The 23,286-nt window shown below is 51.9% G+C and overlaps 2 protein-coding genes across 8 annotated transcripts; both read left to right on the top strand.

Moving 5' to 3' along the window:
- Positions 1-3,489: 3,489 nt before the first annotated feature.
- On the top strand, positions 3,490-10,025 carry ORMDL3 (ORMDL sphingolipid biosynthesis regulator 3). 5 transcript variants are annotated; one of them, XM_027568120.2, is made up of 4 exons: positions 3,490-3,622; positions 6,900-7,099; positions 7,805-7,956; positions 8,372-10,025. In XM_027568120.2, the coding sequence occupies exons 2-4, from the start codon at positions 6,926-6,928 to the stop codon at positions 8,505-8,507; spliced, it is 462 nt and encodes a 153-aa protein (XP_027423921.1). In that variant the 5' UTR covers positions 3,490-3,622; positions 6,900-6,925; the 3' UTR covers positions 8,508-10,025. The 5 variants fall into 5 exon arrangements, with proteins under 5 accessions (XP_027423921.1, XP_027423924.1, XP_027423923.1 ...); XM_027568123.2 differs by having other exon boundaries at positions 3,492-3,622; positions 6,905-7,099; XM_027568122.2 differs by having other exon boundaries at positions 3,573-3,699.
- A 1,734-nt stretch (positions 10,026-11,759) lies between these two features.
- GSDMB (gasdermin B) lies at positions 11,760-22,199 on the top strand. Of its 3 annotated transcripts, none has more exons than XR_003515324.1 (3): positions 11,760-11,857; positions 21,087-21,156; positions 21,594-22,199. XR_003515324.1 is itself a non-coding variant. In XM_027567790.1 (3 exons), exons 1-3 carry the CDS (start codon positions 11,874-11,876, stop codon positions 21,717-21,719), a joined length of 285 nt encoding a protein of 94 aa, XP_027423591.1. In that variant the 5' UTR covers positions 11,839-11,873; the 3' UTR covers positions 21,720-22,199. The 3 variants fall into 3 exon arrangements, 1 of the variants encoding a protein (XP_027423591.1); XM_027567790.1 differs by having other exon boundaries at positions 11,839-11,962; XR_003515323.1 differs by lacking the exon at positions 11,760-11,857 and adding an exon at positions 20,280-20,335.
- The last annotated feature ends 1,087 nt before the right edge of the window (positions 22,200-23,286 follow it).

Here is a 23,286-nt window from a genome sequence, read left to right as displayed (position 1 = left end):
GACATGAGGGTGGGCATGATCATGATCATCCCCCTCTCCTTTTAGAAACGTGGTAACTGAAACACAGAGAGGTTCAGTGACCTGCCTAAGGTCACACAGCCGGTAAGTACAGGAACTGGTTGTTGAACCCTGGCAGTTTGGTGCCAGGGTCTAACGGTGTTGCTCTGTTTTTTCTTATCATCGCCGTTACTGCATATGCAGATTTATAAAAGCTTTTATTTTTTATTTTTATTCTTTTTTTAAAGATTTTATTTATTTATTTGACAGAGAGAGACACAGCGAGAGTAGGAACATAAGCAGGGGGAGTGGGAGAGGGAGAAGCAGGCTTCCTATTGAGCAGGAAGCCCGATGTGGGGCTCGATCCCAGGACCCTGGGATCATGACCTGAGCCAAAGGCAGACGCTTAACGACTGAGCCAGCCAGGTGCCCCTATAAAAGTTTTTATTACAGACAGTTTCAAACATAAAGTAGTAGAAAAAATAATATAAGGAATCTCATGTCCCCATCTCTCAGTGTCAATAATTGTCTCACGGCCCATCTTGTTTCTTGTATCCCCCCAAGTCCGTAAGCCCAGATTATTTTGAAACAAATCCAGTCAGCACTCATTTCCTCCACATATATTTTCGTATATATCTCCAAAAGAAAAGGAAGACTTTTTATTTAGAAAAATCACAAGGCCATATCATGCCTTAAAAATTATTATTCCTTGATATCATCGATATTAAGTATCAGTATTCAAACTTCCCTGATAACTTAATAAAATCTTTTTTTTTTTAAAGTTAGTTTGCTTGAATCAGGATCCAAATATGGCCTTTGGTTGATATATTGCTTGATTTGTTTTACTCTGTCTTTCCCTCTCCTTTTTTCCCTTCTAACTTATTTGTTAAGGGATTGGATGTTTGTTCTAGTTTCCCTTTTCCTAGATTTTGCTGACTGCATCCCCAGGGAATACTCATGCTATTTTTTTTCCCCCTGATCTTTTCATATAACCTAGCAAACATTTTCCCATACTGACCCATGGTTTTCCAGAACCACTAATTGTGCCATAACCACACTATGCCATCCAATGGCTATACTATAATATTTTTCTTTTTTTTTTTTTAAAGATTTTATTTATTTATTCATTTGACACAGAGAGAAAGAGACAGAAAGAGAGAGGGAGCATAAGCAGGGGGAGCGGCAGAGGGAAAGGGAGAAGCAGGCTCCCTGCTGAGCAGGGAGCCCGATGCAGGACTCGATCCCAGGACCCTGGGATCATGACCTGAGCCGAAGGCAGACGCTTAACCGACTGAGCCACCCAGGTGCGCCTCCATAGTATTTTTCTTGGGCATTTAGGTTGCTTTCTGTTTTCCACTATTATAAAAAAACAACAACGCAGGAATGAACATGGGGTATACTTCCTTAGAATATGCTACCAGAAATGTAATCATGCCTCTAAGGTCCGAGTGACTTTTCAGCCTCTTGGCCCATATTACCCGTTGTTTGTTCAAGGGATTGTGCATTCCCCAGCACCACATAAGAGTGCTGTCACTCATTCTGAACAGTACTTACGCCTATTCATGGCTGAAGGATGTTTGGTAAAGACAGGGTAATTATGAAGGCAGAGAGCTAAAGAAGGAGAAAGATGATGACAGGGACTCAGGCTAAATTAAGCAGAAAGTGATCCACAATTTACCACAGACCTAGAGTGAGTCAGAACTCTGTTCATTCCCATTGTGGAAAAAAAAAAACATAACAACTCGATAACAGGAGTTATTAATAGGGCATGGCATGTCGGGTAATCTTTCCGTTAGACTATGCATTAGTCAGGCCCTTATTTGAGACGTGGATCCAGTCTGGGTCACTGAACTTCACAGAAATATGAAGAAACTGGCAAAGATCCCGAGAGCTTGATCAACTTGAGGGACGATGGAAGAATTCCAGAGAAGAGTCAAAAAATCAAGCAGGCTCACTTTGGAAAAAATAAGACATCTTTTTTGCCTCAGTGCTGGGAGGTTTCTGTAGAAAGGCCAATTCTCAGTTGTTTGCTTATGTCTTCAGAAGGCTGACTACAAAAAAGGGGCTCCCACGAAGCAGGAGAAATTTTTGTATAAGGTAGAACTTTTTCAGACTCTGGGGTGATTATTTAAGTCTTGGGATGAGCGCTCTTTGGCCATTGGCCCTGGAAATATTTGAGAAGATTCCTGTTCTCCTGCTCTGAGAGCTTCAGATATCCACTTGCTTCCCACTAGGTGCCTCTGGGGGCCCCCTCCAGTTTTGTGATGACTGTTTCCTGGCAGTCGCCTGGGGAAGGGCAGGTGAGGTCTCAGGGAAGTGCTCCCCAGTTTCCCTGGGCCAGCATTCTCCTTTCTGGCCCCTCACATTCAATCAGGCTGTGCTTACAGCCAGTCAGGCTGGCATGTCATGACGTCATCTGACCCTGCTATTCCAGCCCTGCGGTTCAGAGTGGACTCAGAAGCTGGGTGGGGGCAGTGAAAATGACTGAAACAAGGCCTTTTTGGTGACATGGAGAGTGGGACTGACCCAGGAGACCTCAGGGCCATTTAGTTCAACTTCCTACAGAATAGCTTCCTACAACGCAACAGGTGCTTTACCTACATTCTTTTGAATTCGCACAACCTTGGAGATAGGGTTTCATAGATGTGGAATTGGAGATGAAGACATTTTTGTCTTTGCTCAGGGTCACACTGCTGGTAAAGGAGTGCCTATGTTATGCTGGCCTGGCAATAAAATCTGTGCCCTTGACTATGGGACATGCAAGTGAGAAAATTGTGGCCCAGAGAGGTGGAGCCTCCCACCCAAAGCCACACAGGCTGACCTGGGACTAGAATTCAGGCTCCTAATGATTTATCATGGAGTCTTCCCAAGACACGTGGCCTCTTCTGAAGCCTAATGTGGGGTGGTCGAGGATGTGGGCTGGCAGCCTGGCTCAAGTTAACTGAAGGGTAGCCAGCCTCTGGACAAACGGTGTCCGTAGGCTGCATTCTCTGCCCTCCAGACTCTGCTCCTAAACAACGTTGTGAGAAGCCAGCTTCCAGGAGGGCCTGCCAGGGCAATGGACCCGGCTAGTCTGTTTCTCGTGGAGCCAATATATGGCCAGGGCAGAGCCAGCGAGGTGTATGGAAAAATTCTGACGTGGGGTCAGAATCTCCGGGTTTTGGTCCCTACTGGGACCCAGCAGGCACCTATGGCAAGTCACTTAAAACTGAATTTCCTGATCTCAAAACCAGGCAAGAGTAAACCGCACTTGAAGCGCGCGGACGCAAAAGTAGGAATTGTTACACGCCAGAGCAATACCATCTGAGGTCAGTTTCGCGTGCTATTGAAACGTCTGGCCTTGCCGCTCTAGCGAGGCCAAAACTGCAGCAGGGGGGGAGAAAACTACAACTCCCAGGAGGCACCGGGCGGGCCCGTACGCGGGCCAAGGGAGAAACTACAACTCCCAGGAGGCACCTGGCGGGCCGGCGCTGGGCGGTGACGTCATGGGGGTTGGAGCTGGGCGCTGATTCGGTCCGAGCTGCCAGCGGGGTGGCTGCCGCCGCGGGTTGTTACAGCTGCTGGAGCACCCGCGGCCCCGGCCCCCGGGCACCCCTCCTGGGCCCTAGACCGCCGGCCCTGTACGGTGAGTCCGGGGGAGCGGCTTCGGGGTGGCCGAACCGGGAGCCTCCTCTTCGGGCTAGAGGCGGCGCGGGAAAGAAGGTGGGGGCTGCTGGGGAAGCGCCCCGGGCTGAAGGGGACCTGGGCAGGGTGAGCGGAGGTGGGAGGAGGTGCATCAGCCGAAGGGATGCCCACGGAGGAAAGTGGGGGGGGGGAGACCGAGTCTAGTGTGTCGGGAGGAGTGCTCGGGCCGGGGGAGGGGGCGGGGAGAGGCTCGGCTTCGGGGATAAAGGTTTGGCCGCCTCCAGGGCTGGGTGAACGCGTGGAGGTGGGGGTGGGGCTTCGGGCCGGGCCGGGCCGGGCCGGGCTCCGAGTGCGAGGTCCCAGGCCGGGGAGCGGAGCGGGAGGCCCCTCTTCTGCTTGAGATCCCGCGCCGAAAAACCCAACAATAGCATAGACTCCACCTCCTCGTTCCACCCTCTTCCCCAGCTAGTGGGGGTTCGCCCCGGTACTCGCCGTCTTTCCATTCCCACGGCCCTCGCGAGTCCGGGAGGCAGGGCCCGAGCTGAGAGGTGAGCGACTGTGGCCCTGCGGGTTGGGCGGTGGGCACGATGAAAATGGCATTGTGGAATGCTGCCAGGGTCTCCCCGTTGGGCTTGGATGTTTTGTGCTCCTCCTCTAGAAGGCAAAAGGTTTGCTGCTTAAAGGGCTGCCCTTACTTGGGGGAAAGAATGGGAAGCGCTCACCTGGCGGCTGTCCTGGGGCGCACTGTGGCCCAGGCTTAGGTGCCAGATTGACAGGTTGGGCAGGGATATTTGTGTGCGGAGCTGGGGGGGGGGGGGGGGGGGGAGGAAGGGAGGGAAGGAGTAGAAAAGAGCTACCAGCATGAAAGTAGTTAACAGAACGGAGTTGCTGCAGGCTTTGGTTTGAGGCAGGTTATGAAACCATATCAGGCACTGCCAGGGCAGCCCCCTGCCAGCTAGGGCAACAGAACTTTTCAGCTTCAGCCGCTGTAGACTCACTCGGCCTCTGCCAGGCTCTTCTCCCCATTTCTTTCCTCTGGGTGAGGGGTGATTGGATTTTTTGTTTTGTTTTGTTTTACTAATGGAAGTGATATGTACCCTTAGTCACACAAGCCTTAAGAGTGCTTTCTGGCTGCCAATCGTTTTCTTAGTTTCTTGATTTCTTCTGTCTTTTGGTGGGGTCTTCTGGGATTTCTGCTGTCAGGGCAACTAGTGTTCGGTCTTCAGGAAGACGCTTCCGAGGGTACCAGTTAGGTCCTAAGTCTAGGCCCCTCCTAGATTCATTGATCTTCATTGGATGCCCTGTCTCAGCAAGAAAGAAGTGTAGGATGATCTGGGATTCAGCAAAGCCCTTGGTACTGCTAGACAAAATACCAGGGACAGCTACAGGTCTCTGCACTCCTACACCTTTGTTTATCTAGGTTAGGGAGAAATGGGGAGGGACAGCAGTTTCTGGTCAGACTTGGGGAGCTCTGCCTCTCTCCTTAGTAGTAAGTCCTTCAGAGGCCTTACTTCTTAGCCAGCTCCCCACCGCCCCAGGCTTTTGCGTAGTATGTGTCCCAGGAGCCGTGTTAGGGCAACTGAAGCTCCAAGGCCCTGGGAAGGTAAACAACCGAGCCAGTTCCTGTTTTCTAGTTCCTTGGGTTTCTGTTAGGCCCAATTATCCGGCCTAATGGGCTGAGCTGATGGGCCCCAGGAGCATTACTTCTAGGATGCACCCTGGGTCATCTCACACATGTTTGCATGTTGGGAAGTGTGTTGTGGGTCACATTTCCCCTGAGGTCTCTTAGCCTAGAGCTCCCTAAGAAGAGGAAACTTGTTCTCATTATTCTGGAAGTAAGGAACTGATCCTTGAGAATCCTGGCTCCCACACAGGCTTGGCTGTGATCCTAGCCAGAGATAGATAGCAGCGGAATCTGAGGGGGGTTGTTGCAGCAGGGTGAGGGAGATGGCTTTCTGGGTACTTTCCGGATGCCCCCATCCGGGACCCCTTTCTGCACCCCCAGGAAAGATAGGGTTGTTTCCATGGTGATGACCTAAGGTCTTTATCAGGCAGGACCTGCCCTCACCTAGGGAGGTGAGCCAGTACAAAGGCAGTCTGTTCCCACCTCCCACTGGTTCCAGGGCCCTTGGGGATCTGGGGACAGCTGAACTCTAGACAAGGGGCTGCTCATTCCCCTCCTTATGTGCATCCAGAAATGCAGCTGGGTTGTGTTGTTTCTGGGGCATCAAGGGCAGCCCTTCTGGTACCTCCTGCTGCAGGACTTCTGCTACTGGAGGTGGGCAAGGAAAGCATGGTGCAGGTGCTGGGGAAAGAGGCTGAGGTGAGGCTGGGCTGGGCAGAGAGGAAAGGGGGCAGGAGACAGGCCGCAGGGGTGGTTTTTATGTCCTTGGGAGAGGCGTGTTATTGTGGGTTTGAGCGACTCGTGGGAGCCGTAGATGTTGGCCGCGTTCTCCATCCTCGCCCATCCAATGCTGGGGAAAAGGGCACTGGTGGTTTGGCAGCAGAGTGGGTGGCATCACAAGGGTTAGCCTGAGTGGCTGTCAAAGGGATAAAACATCTTGCCTGGGTTGTTTTGTGTCACCAAGAAAAAGGCCTCAAGTCTGGGTAGAGGTTGTCCCTAGTCTTTTGTCTTCTCTTTTCCCTCTCTCCCTCTTTCCACTCAGTTCTCCTGGATCAGGGTTGGGAGAAATCCAGGATTGGACAATTAGGGGAGAGGGTAGAAGCAATGACCCCTGTATATTGCATCTACTGCTGCCTGTTCTCATGGGCCCCACCCCCTTTTGTTCATTCTAATGGTGCAGGGAGCTCAGAGATAGGAGATGCCCCATATCAGGCCCTCAGCAAGATAGTCCAGAGGGGTTATGTTGCGTGATTCTGAGGGGATAGGCCTCTTCTTCCCTCCCCTGGACCTTGTGGGAAGAGGGCCCTCCTGGGAATGTTCTGGAAGATGAGATTGGGGAACAGGCAGTGGTTTCTTTGCTCTGGGCTGGATGCCTCTTGATGACCTATCCACCCAGGCAGTCCCAGTGCCTGGAGGGGCACCGTCCGGGTTGGCCAATGTGTGGGGCGGCCTGGTGTTTATCCCAGTCGAGCGCAGTGGGAAATGAATGGAGTTAAGTCCACCCAGCCTTTCTTGGGCCTCCTTGCTTGAGAATCAAAGCCAAACTGCCCGGAGTTCCTGGGGAGAGCAGAGCCTCCCTCCCTGAGGGATTTGGGTGGCGTGAGGGGGCAGGGAAAGTGGTATGACCTGTCTCACCCGTGCTGCTTGTTTGCAGAGCAGCGGCACGAGAGGGGCAGCAGGATGAATGTGGGCACGGCGCACAGTGAGGTGAACCCCAACACGCGGGTGATGAACAGCCGCGGCATCTGGCTGTCCTACGTGCTGGCCATCGGGCTTCTCCATGTCGTGCTGCTCAGCATCCCCTTTGTCAGCGTCCCTGTTGTCTGGACCCTCACCAACCTCATCCACAACATGGTGAGGGCCTGCCTGCTGCCTGCCCGGGCCATGTGGGCTGCTCTTTGGTGGGGCTGAGGAGTCGGAGGAGCCCCCCCAGACGTGGGCCAGATGTCAGGGTGACGTGCTGACAACACCTGTCACCGGAGCCCGGACGCACCTCTCATCTCTTCCTCCCCCCCGACTTCTGGGTTCCAGCCGCATGCACTCTGAGGATGACAACCTGCCGATTTGTGCACATCTCCAGCATGGGGTGGCTTGGGGACCTGGAGGGAGGGCCGCTGGGAGCTGTACTAAGGGCTCCAGAGAGTCCCCCGGACCCAGGCGCCCAGCCCGGCACAGAAATGCCCCTCTCCCGAGTCCAGATCTCCAGCCCCTCTGCTCCCTTGGCCCCTACTTGCTAGCTTGTACTCTGGCAGGCAAGCAGGGGCCATCCGCTCGACCCCAGCTCTCTGGCACAGGGAAGCTTACACTGGGCCAGAGGGGCATTTCTGCAGCTAAGTTCTCCCCATGCCTTATCCTCATGCCAGGCCTGCGCTCTCACCCAGTGGGTCCCCTTTGTCTCCTGCCAGGCTCCCAGCTGCTCCATCCTGACCTCCAGCCCACAGCCCTCTGCCCCTCAGAGGGCGGCTCCACATAACCCAGAGCCCACTTTTTTGGGGTGGAGGAGCTGAGCTGGAGGGCCTTTTGCTTTTTGTGTCCTCTAACGAAGGCCCCTCCCTCCAGGGCATGTACATCTTCCTGCACACGGTGAAGGGGACACCCTTTGAGACTCCGGACCAGGGCAAGGCGAGGTTGCTAACCCACTGGGAGCAGATGGACTATGGGGTCCAGTTCACAGCGTCTCGGAAGTTCTTAACCATCACACCCATCGTGCTGTGAGTGCCTTCAGTAGAGAAGGACGCCAGCAGGCAGGCCAAGGCCTGGGGAACCCTGGGCCCTGCCAGGCTTAAACCTGCCGCCGGCTCTGGCTTTTGGCATGGGCGGAGGAAGGGACTTTGGAGTATCCCCGGGTCCTCTGCTGGGCTCAGGCCTTGCGCCTCCCTGGCCCTGTCTTTCACCAAATGGGCCTTCCTGCCTACCAGTGATGTAAGCCCACAGACCTGGGGTCAAGCATGGGGACTGGGCTGGGAGGGACCTCTTTAACGGGGTGATCTTGCCACTCTGCTTCTGTTCTGGGGGTCTTTCCCATAACTCCTCAGCTGTGAGGATCTGCCACTCCCCACCCAGGAGTGAGGGAGGAAGGGGTCCTCCAAACAGAGTCTTATGCCTCTTCCCAACCTTCCCACCTAGGTACTTCCTCACCAGCTTCTATACCAAGTATGACCAGATCCATTTCATCCTCAACACTGTGTCCTTGATGAGTGTGCTCATCCCCAAGCTGCCCCAGCTCCACGGAGTCCGGATTTTTGGAATCAATAAGTACTGAGGGCGCAGCCCCTTCCCCTGTCTGGCTGGCGGGGGGAGGAGTAGGAGCCTGTGCTGTGATGCTGAAGACAGAAGGAGCCTCTGGATCCTGCTAGAGATGGGGGTTGAGCCTCTGGGCCCTAGTTTCCCTCCTCACTTCCCCCGGTAGCCGACTTGAAGTAGCTTGTAGTGGGGTTCGGGTGGACCCCCCCAGGTCTCTGACCCTTTCTGATTTTTTTGATCGTTTCCTTTTGCCTTTTGGATAGAGACTTCGTGGGGGCAGTCATGGAATGGGCTGGGCTCCCGGCTGAATGCAGACATGTGAGGTTGGGACAAGAGAAATCCCCTGCTCACTTGCTCATCCTCAGACTGCTAAAGCACTTTAACCCCTGCAAGGGGAGCAGGGGGTTACGGTACAGCTTCTGGATGGTTTCACTTTAATTCTTAAGTCTTTAGGATGACACTCAGTGTGTGCTCGTATATATGAAAGCAAGCGCATGACGGTGCCTCATTCCTCTGGGTAGAGAACTGTCTATTGCAAGTCTCATGCTTTTGGCAGCTCCCCTCCCACCCACCCTGGGCACTGGATTGGAGTGGGGAGGGTAAGGAGAGGGGTGGTGGGGCTGGGTGTGGATGGCCTGGTCCCAGAGGTGAGGGGGCTGCGTCCACTCTCATCTTGGCCCTGGTGGAGGTGGGGAGGGCAGTTGGGGCAGGGCTGGGGATGGAGAATTGAGACATGAAAGAAGGGGCCACACAGCAGCAGAGATTGGTGTAAGGGAGGGGGATGGGGATAGAAGCCAGACCTAACCTCAGTCTTTGGGAAGTGGACAGGATGGGGCAGGCTCAGGGGCTGCCGCACAGCCTGGTGGTGATAATAGGACGACAGGAGGCTGTGGGGGGTTGGGAGCTCCCGCGTCAGTGTGGGGGGTGCGGAGGGGTGGAAGAGGCCTGTGAGTCATCGCTAGCACCGGTCCAGTGTGACACTGCCTTGTGCGCTAGTGTGAGGGGTGTGGGGGAACTGGGACATGTGATGGGTGGTAGGGCTCTTCTGCATCCTCCGCCTTCTCCTCATGCAGACTGGAGCTGGTGCAGGGCCTCTTGTGTGGCGTGTACCTGTGGGGCTCTGGGGCCACCCCCAAACGGGGGGCGTGGGCCACAGAATGGTCCCTGCCCAGGCAGGGTAGCAGAAGGAGCCAGGAGTGACCTGCGGACGCTGTCGCCTCAGCTGCCGCCGGGAGATGTGGGGCAGGGGCCTGAGTGTGGGCTGGAGAGAGGGGCTGCTTTCTCCCCTGCTTGATCTGACCAGGGTCTGGGTTACTTTTGAAAAGGTGTGGGTGCCCATGCCCCGCCTCCCAGGGCCCTGAGGGAGGAGGGGAAGTCATTGGTCCAGTTTCCTGCCTCCCGATTCCCCTGCTCCCCACCCCATGTGTCATAGGGAACTTTCACCTCAAAATCTTTCTAAGCAATGTGTGAATAGGATTTTTACTCCCTTTGTACAGTATTCTGAGAAATGCAAATAAAGGACAATGTGTTTCTGTTTCCCCTGAGTCTGGCTGTTTCCTGGAGGGCCCCGGGGGAGAGGGCAGGAGATTGGGCCACAGCTCCTGCTGAGGCCAGTGTGTGAGCATCTGGGCCCCTCTGCCTAGATGGAGGCCGGGGCTCTGGGGCTGCGGCTCTTCCTGCTGCCGCCCTCCTGCCGTCCCTGGCAGAGCGAGTCGGAGGGGCTGGGAGGGAACTGGCAGAGGCAGCTGCAGGCCAGAGTGCAGGGTTCTGCTCTCTGATCTTCGTGCCGGTTCCTCTGTCTGAACTTACACCTCCGGTCTCCTGGGGCTGGCTGCGCCAGGCTGTCATGGCCAGGAAGGGGATCAGTGACTCGTGAATGAAGCCGAGTCCCGAGGGGTGCCCAGTCCTTTCCTCAGGATGCCTTCCCCTGTTCTCACTTCTTTTCCCTCAGTGCTCCCTCCCTGGGAGCACTGCATTTCCTCCTCGCCTTTCTGCCTTCAGGGGAACCGGTGCCTCCTCTCCTGGCCACCGCCCCCAGAGAGTGAGTGGGGGGTTGGGGAGGGAGGAGGTAAGCCTCCAGGACTTGTTTAGGCTCACAGGGCCAGGAAAGGAGGGAGCCCTTTAGTGAAGGAACTCTGATCTTTGGGCTTCTGGGCCTTTCATTGTGTGCTCTCTCTGCAGGACCAGGTGCTATTCCTGGATCCCAGGTAGAAGGGAGGAGCCGCCCCGGGCAGTCTGGGCCCCTCTCTGGCTCTGGGCCAGCGTCAGTGTCCTTGGAGTGGGTGCTGGGAAGAGCGCGGGGTCTTTGCCCAAGTGCACCGAGTGAGGCCCACACAGCGCTGGGCGGAGCGATACGGCCCCCTGGGCCCAGTCGTGAGGGTGGGGGTGCCCTGGGAGCTTCCATGCACTTGCAGGAGTGCAGTCAGGGTGAGGGGCTGGCGCACATCAACAATCATCTGCGGTCAAATCCTGCTCTGCCACTTAGCGGCCTCGTGGCCTCACTTCTGTAAGCTTCAGTTTCTTCCTCTGTGCTAGAAGGATAATCCGTGTCCGGGCTGTTCGGAGGATTAGCACAACACCTGGCACCTAGTAAGTACTTCATGTGAGGTAGCCACAGTAGCATGATTCCTGTTGTTACTACCAGGATCATCGCCTTAAACGTTGCTTCGGAGCGGGGCCCAGAAGACAGGCCAGGCTCACTCTGTGGTTATCTCTGAGGACTGAGGGCTGGGGGCCAGAGGCCTCTGCCTGGAGACAGAGGTGGGTGGAGAACACAGGCGGAGGCGCATCTCCGAGAGGGCTATGGGGGAGCACGTCCTGGGCACTGCCCTTCTGGGCACCCAGAAGAATTCCCAGGCTGGGAGGGAGGCCGAGTCCTCCTTGCTGGCCGGCCTGTTCCCCTCAGCGGTCAGCGGCTCTTGCTCTCGGTCTCCAGCCCTGCCCACCACAGCATGGCATTTTGGTAGCTGGTTCCAGCTCGACCGCCCTCCTCATATGCCCGGCACAGCCACAGCCGTTGCCTGCTGGCACTTGGATTGCACTTGGATTGGAGGCCCAGTATGCCTCCTTCTGCACCATTCTCTGGCCCAAACGCACCTCGAATACGTACTAGGTGAATACATAGGTATCTCTGTCCTGGCTCCCTGAGTCCAAGAGGAAGGAAGAGTTTCTTACGGCTAGCCTTATCTACCTCCAGCCCAGCCAAAACAGGGCTTATCTGAACGCCCGAGAGGTGGGGCCCCTAGCCCTACCCAGCTTTCCCGTTCTTTCAGTTCCCTTCTAGGGCTTCCTGAGACACAGTGGCCAGCACCTGTGCAGGGATCTTACAGAGGGCAGTCTCACAGCCGCCATTCCTGGTGAGCAGCTGAGGTGAGTGGCCCCTGGGATGGGCCTGTGGGTCCTGGGCACTGCCTTTCTGGGCACCCAGAAGAATTCCCAGGCTGAGAGTGAGCTGAGAGCTGGCCACCATGATGGGTGAGTAGGTGCCTGGGCCAGCCAGAAAGGACTTAGGGGAAGGCGGCCAGAAGTAGGTAGGATGGGGAGGCGGAGCCCAGAAAGCTTGTGAGGGGAGTCCTGGCCCCAGGAGGAAAGCAGAGGAGCCTGAAGAAAGGGAAAGAGATCTCAAGAGGAAGGAGTTGCAGAGGGATGGAAGGGGAGAGAAAGAAGGATTTGGCAGGGCACCTGGGTGGCTCAGTCAGTTAAGCATCTGACTCTTGATTTTGGCTCAGGTCATGATCTCGGGGTTGTGAGACTGAACCCTGCGTCAGCCTCCGCACTCAGTGGGGAGTCTGCTTGAGATTTCCTCTCTCCCTCTGCCCCTCTCTCTCTCAAATAAATAAATAAATCTTAAAAAAAAAAAAAAAAAAAAGAAGGATTTGGAGGTAAGAGCGCCTGAAGGGTCCATTGTGGTGGGGACAAAGAGCTCCTGCTGAGTAGAAACAGGGAAGGACCAGCTGCATGTGGCAGGCTGCACTGGTAATGGGCCTATGGAGGGTCCCACATGGGGCACTAGAGAGGTACAGGGGCCAATTGTAGACCAGGAGTGGGTGAAGGGGAGAGTGGGTGGGGGAGATGCCCCAGGTGGGCTTTTGGGATTCATTTTCTTTTACCCAGAGTAAAGGAACCCTTCAGAGGCTGACCAGTAACTGAAGAGACAGGACCTGGGGATGGAGGGGCTACCGAGGGCACCCACCCCCAAGCCGCTCTTACACGCCATCCTTTGTCTCTTGTTTCCTTCTGAGGCTGACTTACCACTATCTAATTGGGAGACGGTGGGTAAGAACACCCATGCCACTGACTTGCAGAATACAGCAAGGGAGGGAGGCCCAGGAGTCAGAGCCAAAGGAAGAAGTAATCATTGGGGTTGGCAATGTGAGGTCTGGCACCCCTTCCTGGGTCCTCTGTTCACCAACACTGGTGGGGCTCTAGCTGGAAGATGGTGAGCCTGCCTTCCTACCCCTCAGGCCCCTCTGAGCAAAAGGGCAACTCGGCTGTGGGAGATGCAGAAAATAGGTCTTGCTCTCCTTTCCATTTGGGGTAATCTCCATCTTTCCTCCAGAAGCGTTCTCTAAAGGACAGAGGAGAATCTAACATTTGTGATGGTCACCCTCCTTAGTGTGTAGTGACCACCTCACCGTCTAGAAACAGGGAAGGCAAATAATTCCAAGTCCTGATTGTTCTAGAATTTTTGGGTCTTCATTGACCCCAGGCTGCCAAAGGTAGATTTAAAAACCCGAACCAATATCCCCCTCCCCCAAACTGATATTAGCTTCTTTTTCTCCGGCTGGTCCAGGCACAATATGGAGCGTAGTTGAGGAAATCCCAAGAGTTGTGGTCCAGGAGATGGATGCTGGAGGGGATATGACTGCTGTCAGAAGCATCCTTGACGCTGACAGATTTCACTGCTGCTCTCTGGTGAGGGGGAGGAGAAATTTCTGGGGGCACCAGTACCACAGGACAGACCTCACCCTAGAGGACATACTGGAGAGAGGAAAGGGCGAAGGGCTGTTTGATAAGCTGGGTTCTGGGCCCCGAGGTCAGGGTGAGGGGTAAGAGATGGCCAGCCAGGAGACTTTGCCCACTCCTGCTCTATCTAGCACACTGTCAACTGTCCATTGCCAGCAAGCACGGCAGCCAGCCAGCAGAGAACTTGTATGTTCTAGAACATATGTCCTGTGTGCACATGTCCATATTCCTCAGTGTAAGAAATGCACAAAAGATGTTAACTAACTGGAATTAAATAAAAACTTGAAAAAATGCACAAAAGAAATGCACAAGGGGCGCCTGGGTGGCTCAGTTGTTAAGCGTCTGCCTTCGGCTCAGGTCATGATCCCAGGGTCCTGGGATGGAGCCCCGCATCGGGCTCCCTGCTCAGCGGGAAGCCTGCTTCTCCCTCTCCCACTCCCCCTGTTTGTGTTCCCTCTCTCGCTGTCTTTCTCTCTCTGTCAAATAAATTAATAAAATCTTAAAAAAAAAAGAAATGCACAAAAAAATATGCATGGGGAGAAAGGAACTTTCCCCTATTCTTTTAGTGGAAATTTATTTTTATTGGCAATTATTCCTAAATTGTCTTCCTTTCCCATGTTTTCCCCTTTGTAAATAATTCACTTTTAAATTAGCTGAGGTCTTCTGGTGTGTTTATATGTTTATCATTTAGATGGGTAAATAAACTGAGGCAGTTTGCTTAGTGGTTAAGAAAGGACACAGGCCTTAGAGCCGAGAGCACCTGGTTTCTAAGCCTGGCTCTGCCTCCTACCAGCTGGGTGACCCCTGGACAAGTTCCTTTCTCCGTCTAAGTCTGTTTCCTCATCTGTCAAATTGAGAAGACTTGCAAAAATCAAATGAGACAAATTAGGTAAACCATTTCTCACAGTGGCTGTGCAGAAGGAGCATGCAGTCACAGTTCAGCCCCATCCTCCTGCTGCTGGCTGTTATCCTTCCTATTCCCTGGAGATCATGACTAAGTAGGTGACCAGGACTCCCTAAGGACTTGCAGGATTTATAGAGGAATCTATTCCATCCCCCTGCCTCCCAACTCAGTTTTTTTGGATTTCAGAAGCCCCAGGGTAAGTGCTGTTGAGCCCTCACTGGGAGACTTATTTCAGTGTCTCACACCTGAGGGTGAGGACTTTTCCGGCTCAGACATCTCTGCTACAGCCCCTCTGGATCTCACCAAGAGATGGAAAAGAATCTGAAGAGTACCACTGTACAGTTTTAGAGCGCCTGCCATGTGCCAGGCACTGCCGTATGTCACCAAGAGCAGGGCCGTATGTCACCAAGAGCAGGGCCCAGATTACTTGGAGGCGGTGGGCCTTTCCACAAGTGGGGTTTCGTTAAGAAAGCGAGGGGCTTCAGGCAAACTTCAAGGTTATCATTTTTCAAAGACTCTGAGTTAATTTTCTGAGAAGCAAATTGCCAAGAGGCAATTTACTAAAAGCGGGTTCTCAAAAAAAAAAAAAACCAAAAAACCGAAAAACAAAAAAACAAAAAACAGTTTGCTAAATGACCAGTTCATTGAAAACAGGGGAAAAGAAAAAAACACTTTAAACTAGGATTCGGATGTTTTGCCATGATCATATTACTCTCCATGGGCAGGGGAAAGCGTTAAGTACAGAAAAAAATCAACTAAGTCAGTTAACTTCCTTTAAGGGAAAGTCTTGTCTGTTTGCATAAAAAATTCAGAGGCAGAGGTGAAACCAAACTAAAAAAAAAAAACCCTTACTAATGAAAGATTATTTTTTAACTATATGGTGCTGATGGTATGGTTAAAGTGTACATAGGGTTTTGTTTTGTTTTGTTTTCCCGTTAACTAAAGTCCACATACTTCACTCTGGTTATCTTGGTTCTTTTTTTTTTTAATTTTTTAATTGTTATGTTAATCACCATATATTACATAATTTGTTTTGGTGTAGTGTTCCATGATTCATTGTTTGTTCATAACACCCAGTGCTCCATGCAGAATGTGCCCTCCTCAATACCCATCACCAGGCTAACCCATCCCCCCACCCTCCTCCCCTCCAGAAACCTCAGTTTGTTTTTCAGAGTCCATCATCTCTCCTGGTTTGGTTATCTTGGTTCTTACCTAATATCCTTTTTCTGTTCCGAGATCTCATCCACGATACCACGTTAGCTTTAGTTATCTCATCTCCTGAGGCTTCACTTGGCTCTGCCAATTTCTCAGGCTTTCCTTATTTTTGATGACCTTGACAGTTTTCGGGAGGACTGGTCAGGGATATTGTAGGATGCTTGTCTACTGGAATTTGCTTGATTTTTTTTTTTAAAGATTTTATTTATTTGACAGAGAGAGACACAGCGAGAGAGGGAACACAAGCAGGGGGAGTGGGAGAGGGAGAAGCAGACTTCCTGCTGAGCAGGGAGCCCGATGTGGGGCTCGATCCCAGGACCCTGGGATCATGACCTGAGCCGAAGGCAGACGCTTAACAACTGAACCACCCAGGCACCCTTGCTTGATGTTTTTTTCTCACGGCTAGATGGAGGCAATGGGTTTTGGGGAGGGAGACCATGGAGGTAAAGTGCCATTCCCACTGCGTCATAGCAAGGGGTGCTATCAACATGACTGATCACTGTTGGTGTTGACCTTGGTCACCTGGCTGACGTGGTGTTTATCTAAAGTTTCTCTCCCGACACTATATCAAAAACTAATGATGTAATGTATGGTGATTAACATAACAATAAAAAATAAAAAAAAATAAAGTTTGTCTCCTGTAAAGTTAGCCTTTTTCCCCCTTCTCCATACTATACTGTTTTTGTGCGTAACATTTCGTTTCTCTTTCCTCTTGGACAAAGTACGTGCAGACTTGTACATTGCTCAAGAAACAAATGGGCCCGGGCGTTAGTGTCACATACATAGGACTGATTTGAGGCACTGTTGCCAGTTCTGTCACGTTTCCACCAGTTCCAAAATGCGTGTTTCTATGGAGATCCAGCCCTTCCGCCCCGCCCCCCAGCAGTAGAAGCTCTTCCTCCTCTGTACGGGTCAGCCTCAGCATGACCTTTACTCTTCTCTTCCCAGAAAACTCCAAAGGCTGAGTTCCAAGTTCTGGACATAGTAGACTCAAAGGGAATGTTGACAGTGAAACTGCCCAAAGAAATAACAACTGTAGGGGCCTTCCATAGGTCCCACAAGCAGAGAGTCAAGATACTGGAGCCCCGGATACCCCAACAATATCTGGATTCTCTTGAGCACTGGGAGGCTGGAGTTGGGCAGCGTGAGGAGGAGGAGGGGGAGCGCCCATTTGGAGCACTGCAGGCATCTGAGGTGAAGGTGTCCCGGCCGGTGCAGCCCCTCAACGCCCTACTCCCAACCCTCCCCGAGCCCGCTCCTCACTCCAGCCTGCCATCCTCTTACCCCTTCAGGGAGCCTTCTCATTCTTTCTGGATCAGCCTCCGGGAAACCTTCAGACACCCCCACCTCAGTCACATCCTGCTAGCCTCCAGGGTGATTGATTCCTCCGACTTGGACCAAAACCTGCTGGTTTCAAGAGGCCACTCTCCTTGTTCTCCTACTGAGTTGCCCAGATCTGTGCTTTGTGCAGCTTCACTCCGCCTGTGGCAAGCCATGCCGCCTCCCTCAGTGGAGTACGAACAGCTTGCGACTGGGCGGGACTGGCTCCACTAACCGCTGTGTTTATCCCCAGCGTGCAGTAGGTGCTCAGTAAGACAGCCGAAATGAAGGGCAATGAAATCAAAGTACCCCTGCACAGAACGTTTCCTGCACAGAAAGTGCCACCACCCCACCCCACCAGGGTGGCGCTCACAGAGCGCCACAGAGGTTCTGATGGCCCTGGGCATGGTGCCTCCAAGGGACTTAAAGGGACATCACCAGCCTTCCCCCTCAGCAGGGATTTTGTTGTTGGTGTGGGTATTTTCTTTCCCTGCTGAAGTTGTCGGAAACTGTGGAGCAGCTCAAGGGAGGAGACTCAGCCTTGCTCAGGGCTAGCCCTCCTAGAGTGCGGTGATGCCTTTTGTTTTCCTTTTTTAATTGAAAAGTGAAAGGCTTACACTGAAATTTTACTGGTCCTTTGAACTACCCCTCCCTACCATAGTGTTGCTGGGGAGGGGTCTTTGGAGTTTTTCTAAGGGAGCTCAGTTTTTTCTAGAATGCCTGTTGTTTCTAGAATGAAGCTCTGTGGTGTGTGTATAAAGAATTAGGGGGAGGTTATTAGGTAGAGGGAGTTTAGCAGAGGCAAGGATGTAGGTCTTCCTTGAGGGTCTTTTGGTTGCAAATTTGGATGAAGTTCCATGAAGCTATTTTTATATCCTTATGGAATCAAAGATGTCTTCTGGAGCCCAGGGCTGTGGACAGTGTGGCCAGGCCCCAGGGACCAACGTGAGGAATTGGAGCCCCATCTCAGAGAAGTGGGTGTTATGACCTGGGAAAATGCCTGTCTCAGTGCCATGGGCAGGGCCCATGCTTTGGACTCATACAGACTAGGGTCTGAATTCCAACTCTACACTTACTAGCTGTGTGACCCTGGACCATTCACAACCTGTTTCTAGGCCTCAATTTCCTCATGAGAAATGGGTGCAGTTCTGCCTACATCACAGAATTGTGGTGAGGGGGCAGCGAAACGATGTGGGGAGTATCTCATGGTGCTGGCACACTATAATCTTCCAGAGATGCTACTGAGTTCCCTTCCCACCTCCTACTTCCTTGCCCCTACCGTGGGTACAGTGAACTATGATGCGGTGCCATGTGCCTTGGTTTTCCAGCCTCAGAGACCCTCCATCTCAAATAGGAACTAGCTGAAGGAGAGGGAGAAATGTCACTGGCAGGTGGGGCTCCTGGGATCCTGAGCTCTAATCCCCCGCTCGGCTCCCTCCAGGAAGCTGAGGAGAAGACTCCCCACTTTGTTGCAATCAATCCGGAGAATGAGAGCAGACCTTTATCTGGTGACAGAGATTCTGGAGACGGCAAGGAAGGAAACCCTGAAAAGTGAACGGCTGTGTATGTTGTGGAGCCGGGTGAACGCAAGGTTAGGACCCTGGGGGGCAGGGCCTGCGAGCGAACCAAGCCTTGAACCACCCACGGTAGGTCGGGGGATGCCAGCCCAGACCCCAGGCTCTTCAGCTGTTCTTCCAGACCTCCCTGAGCAATCTCAACTGCTCCTGGGCCTTCTTAGGCCTTCTCTTCTCGCTCCAAGAAAGTGTGTGTAGCATTGCTAAGTCCCTCCGCTGTTACTCTCATGTGATGCTCTGTTTTCATTTGCTTCTCAGCGTTTCCTACGGTTCATAATTACATGGGGATTTTTTGCTTATTGTCTGCCTCCCTTTCTGAGAGATAGGAAGGCAGGAGCCACGGTGCCTGGAATAAAAAGGTCCTCAATAAATATTTATTGAATCAACAGTGGAAAAAACATGAGTTTTGGGGTCAGATGCGGGTTCATATTTCAGCTCTGCTACTGTGTACACTGTGAAACTGGCTTACCTACTGATCTTTTTTTTTTTAATATTTTATTTATTTGACAAGAGTGAGAGAGAGCACGTACCTGCATGCATGAGCACATGAGCAGGGGGAGGGGCAGAGGGAAAGGGAGGGGCAGACTCCCCACCGAGCAGAGGGCCCAACTGCGGGGGATCCCAGAACCCTGGGATGACCTGAGCCAAAGTCAGATGCTCATCCCATTGAGCCACCCAGGCGCCCCTACTGATCTGTTTTGAATCTCAGTTCTCTCATCTGTAAAACGGGGATTGTTTGGGAGATCTAGCAAGATAACCACGCAAAGCACCTAGGGATTAATCAGTATGAGCTCTTTTCTCCTAATACCAAAGGTCAGCGACCAACCTCCTAAAGGGGGTCCTGGGCTATTGAGTAAAGCAGCTCATCTTCCCCAGCCTGGGGACAATGAGTAAGCAAGGCCTGGTGGGGGCAGGGGAGGTTGGGGGGAGGTTCAGCTAGGCTCTGTGTCAGCCTGGAGGGGCCCTGGTGAGCTTGAAGGTAGGGGGAAGTTCCAGGGAAGGGGGAGGGCTCAGGACTGGGTAGGAGGACTGAGATTCCTTGCTCAGACACCCAGGATTTGCCCCACCATGATACAAATCCTTCCCTAGCTAGAGGTGTTAATGCCTATCTCTTTCTGAGTTTGTTTTCATTTTTTGTTTTGGTGAGGGGCAGAGTGTAAGGATTGGGGAGAGACATGAAAGAGGAAATCACAGAGACAGAGAAAGAACTTGTCTTTCTGAGAACTGGTTCTCTCTCTCTCTCTGGCACTAGTTTAGATAATTTGTTTCTTGGGCAACACAAAAGCCTTTCCAGAAGGTGAGTGGCTTCTAGGCCTTCTGTTCATCCTTCCAGAATGGGCAAGGATACTGTTTTTTAAAAGAGCATAACAAATGGCCTGGAATTATAGGGTTCTTAGGGTTGAGAATGGGATAGGGTGCACCCGGGGGTGGGAACCGTGGTGTGGGCAGGAAAAAAACCCTGCCTATTGGAGCAGGTTGGATTGCACGTTGGCCTCGGGTTTCCAGGCTCTGACAACTTTGACTTGCAGTGTCTGGGAAGAAGGATGCTTTATTTTAACAGGAAAAGATTAGAAGAAGGAAAGAGACAGAAAAGTGGTCTCATGAAGAATGGGGTCTGCAGGGGCCTTGGTGATAATGGAGCTTGTTGGCTGGGTAGGTCGAGTTTGTTTTTTTTTTTTAAGATTTTTATTTATTTATTTGAGAGAGAGAGAGAAAGAACATGAACAGGGGGAGAAGCAGAGGGAGAGGGAGAAACAGACTCTGTACTGAGCACAGAGCCTGATGTGGGGCTCGATTCCAGGACCTCGAGATCATGACCTGAGCCAAAGGCAGCTGCTTAACAGACTGAGCCACCCAGGCGCCCCAAGGGTAAGTCGAACTCTTAATTGCTGTCTCTACAGGGAAGTCCTTGAGTTTAGAGGATTTCAGAAACATGAAGGAGGAGCAGGACATGGTGAGAGGCCTCTAGGATCTGACTGAGAAGGAACAAAAAGATGTGCTAAGCTGCCTCAGAGGGCAGTTGCCACTCTCTGCTAAAGTGAGACTGGTGCTCATCTCCCCCATTTGCTGGCCCTAGGTGTTTGAGGTCCTGATCTCTGTCTGGGTCTAGACTCATCTAGAGATGGAGGGTCTAGCGGGTCTTCTCATAAGTAGCCTTTTCAATGCTGCTGGGTTCTTGGTAAAGGCACATACAGAACCCATTCTGGATATCCTGGATGCTTTGATTAGTGAGGAGGGATGTGGCTGTATGCTGGTGTGGACGAATTGCAGAGCAGAGGAGTCTGTGGGGATTCAAATCCTAGGAGGAAGGGGCCATACATTGCCTTTTACATTTTGTGCATGATAGACCTTCACATTTTAGAACCTGGCATTTTCCCTAGGCCAGGGATTAGGGGATGCCTCCTCTACCTCCTGGCACAGTCTGACCTCCTGCAGGCTAAGAGGGAAGCAGGCGCCATAGCAAGAGCCCATTTGGAATAACTCATCTATCACTGCCAGGGGCCCTCTGGAAACTCCTTCTGATGCTTGTCCCAGGTCTGATGAGACACTGAAGCCCTGTCCCACTGTGTGCTTCTCCTCTCTGCCAGCCACCCTATTCACCCTCTTTTTTTGCCTCCAGAGCGTCTGAGGAGCAGCATCTCGTGGCTGAGGCCCTAGAGAAGGGGACCCTGCCCCTGTTGAAGGACCAGGTAAGACAGCCTGGGCTGAGGGCCAGGGTCATAGCAGAAGTGAATGGCCATGCTCTCAAGGGACTCAGAAGTCCCAGGGTACAGTTCTTCCTACTTCGTAGCTCTCTGTCAGCTCGCATCCATTCAGCTGGCCTGTGGCAATTCCCTGGAACACTTGGTTTCCAAGACAACTTGGGGTGGGCTTTTTAGACTCTGTTGCTAGCCTATGGGCGGGGTGGGGGGGAACTGTTAGTCCCAGGATGACAGTGCCAACACTGATTAGCAGTGCCTGTCACTATGTTGAGAGAGTATAAGGCTTTCCAGGATCTGCAGGGAAAAGTGCCATAATGGATTACTACATCTGCCACCACCCAGGATCAAGAAGTGTGGCCAAGTATTTGCCATTTCTGGTATGTTTCCTTGTTCCTAGCTTTACAGTCTGGTGTGTTTCTTTCCAGGTGGATCTGTCCTGGAGCAGAACTGGAGTGAGCAGCCCCATGATATGGGCTGGGACCCTGACGCACGACTTCTCTGTGCCCTCTATGTTGCTCTCTCCCTCCTGCTGCAGCTGGGTGAGAAGCTGACCTCAGTGCCTTCCTAACTATCTGTTAGCCCTTGAACCATTCTTCCCACAAGCCTCTGGGTGCTCCCCTCTCAGGCCATCCCTGACCCCCAGTTCCCCCCCACCCCCCCCGACCCCCGTCACCAGAACAGTGTCTTTATAACAAACAGCCGACTATTTTGCAATACATTACTTCCCCTACATGATAATGTCCAAAAATCAGCCTGGATTGTATGCATGGGCTTCTGACTAAAAGTGGCAGATTGGTCATATTAATTTTCTCTCCCTCTTGAAACCTCACTAAATAAAGTAAAACAATAGAAAAGATGTAAACACACAATGATACAGAGAACGGGGCAGCAGATAAGAGATTCTAACACATCTGGGCGCCTGGGTGGCTCAGTTGGTTAAGCGACTGCCTTCGGCTCAGGTCATGATCCTGGAGTCTCGGGATCGAGTCCTGCATCGGGCTCCCTGCTCAGCGGGGAGTCTGCTTCTCCCTCGGACCCTCTTCCCTCTCGTGCTCTCTATCTCTCATTCTCTCTCTCAAATAAATAAATAAAATCTTAAAAAAAAGAGAGATTCTAACACATCTTTGGAAACTAGAAGGTAATTAAAGGCATTCTAGCCGGGAGGTGTGGGCCTGAGGGGAGCGGGGAGTGTGGGAGGAGAATGCTGTTCTCTCATCATGAACCTTTTCTCTTTAATATTTTTTAAGACAAGGTAATTAAAAGTAAAAGAAATATATGCTTGTTGTAAAGTATTTCAAATATATCTCAAAGTCAAAGGTGATCTCCCCTTCTTCCTCTAATATAACCACTGTTAACAATTTGGGGCTACGTTAACAGTCTTCCTGTGAAGCAGTGTCTAAAATGGTAATTTAAACACGAAGCTAGGATGATATAACAAATTTGATTTCTGTCTTTGGTACTCAAGTTGTTTTTTCTTTTAGATTGGTAAAAATATTATATGTAACAGGACTTCTCATAAATGCTGTTGGGAGTGAACTGCTTTAGAAGATTGTTTGACGGTATCTACTAAATCTAAACACATGCCTATGAGCCAGCCACTCCACTTCCTAGACACATAGCCAAGAGAAAGGAGTGCATGTCTCCACCAAAAGACACACATATACAAAAACATGAGCTTGGGGGCGCCTGGGTGGCTCAGATGGTTAAGCGTCTGCCTTCGGCTCAGGTCATGAACCCAGGGTCCTGGGATTGAGTCCCGCATCGGGCTCCCTGCTCCTTGGGAGCCTGCTTCTCCCTCTGCCTCTCTCTCTTTCATGAATAAATAAATAAAATCTTAAAAAAACAAACAAACATGAGCTTAAGAGCCCCAAGCTGAACACTACTCAAATGTCCAATAACTTTAGGATGGATACATATATTGTGGCATATTTATGCAAGAAAAGAGAACAAATTACTGCTACACATAACAATATGGATGACTTTCACAGGCACAGTGCTAAGCAGATAAATCCAAACACAAAAGAACATATTTATGTTTGAGTCCCCTGAGAGGCAGGTGCCAAAACAGAATTGGATGTGCAAAAGTCTTAGTAAGGGAAGAGCCTGTGAAGAATAAAG

The sequence above is a fragment of the Zalophus californianus genome, chromosome 16 (assembly GCF_009762305.2).
Source record: "Zalophus californianus isolate mZalCal1 chromosome 16, mZalCal1.pri.v2, whole genome shotgun sequence".
NCBI lineage: Eukaryota > Metazoa > Chordata > Mammalia > Carnivora > Otariidae > Zalophus > Zalophus californianus.
Note: the sequence above shows the minus strand (reverse complement) of the source record. Positions and strands in the feature narration are given on the sequence as shown.

Coding starts and splice junctions, on each gene's coding strand:
- ORMDL3 (XM_027568120.2), top strand. CDS start 6,926: ATGAATGTGGGCACGGCGCACAGTGAGGTGAACCCCAACACGCGGGTG. Junction 7,100..7,804: donor CCAACCTCATCCACAACATG/GTGAGGGCCTGC, acceptor CCCTCCCTCCAG/GGCATGTACATCTTCCTGCA. Junction 7,957..8,371: donor ACCATCACACCCATCGTGCT/GTGAGTGCCTTC, acceptor CTTCCCACCTAG/GTACTTCCTCACCAGCTTCT.
- GSDMB (XM_027567790.1), top strand. CDS start 11,874: ATGGGCCTGTGGGTCCTGGGCACTGCCTTTCTGGGCACCCAGAAGAAT. Junction 11,963..21,086: donor AGAGCTGGCCACCATGATGG/GTGAGTAGGTGC, acceptor TTTTGCCTCCAG/AGCGTCTGAGGAGCAGCATC. Junction 21,157..21,593: donor TGCCCCTGTTGAAGGACCAG/GTAAGACAGCCT, acceptor GTTTCTTTCCAG/GTGGATCTGTCCTGGAGCAG.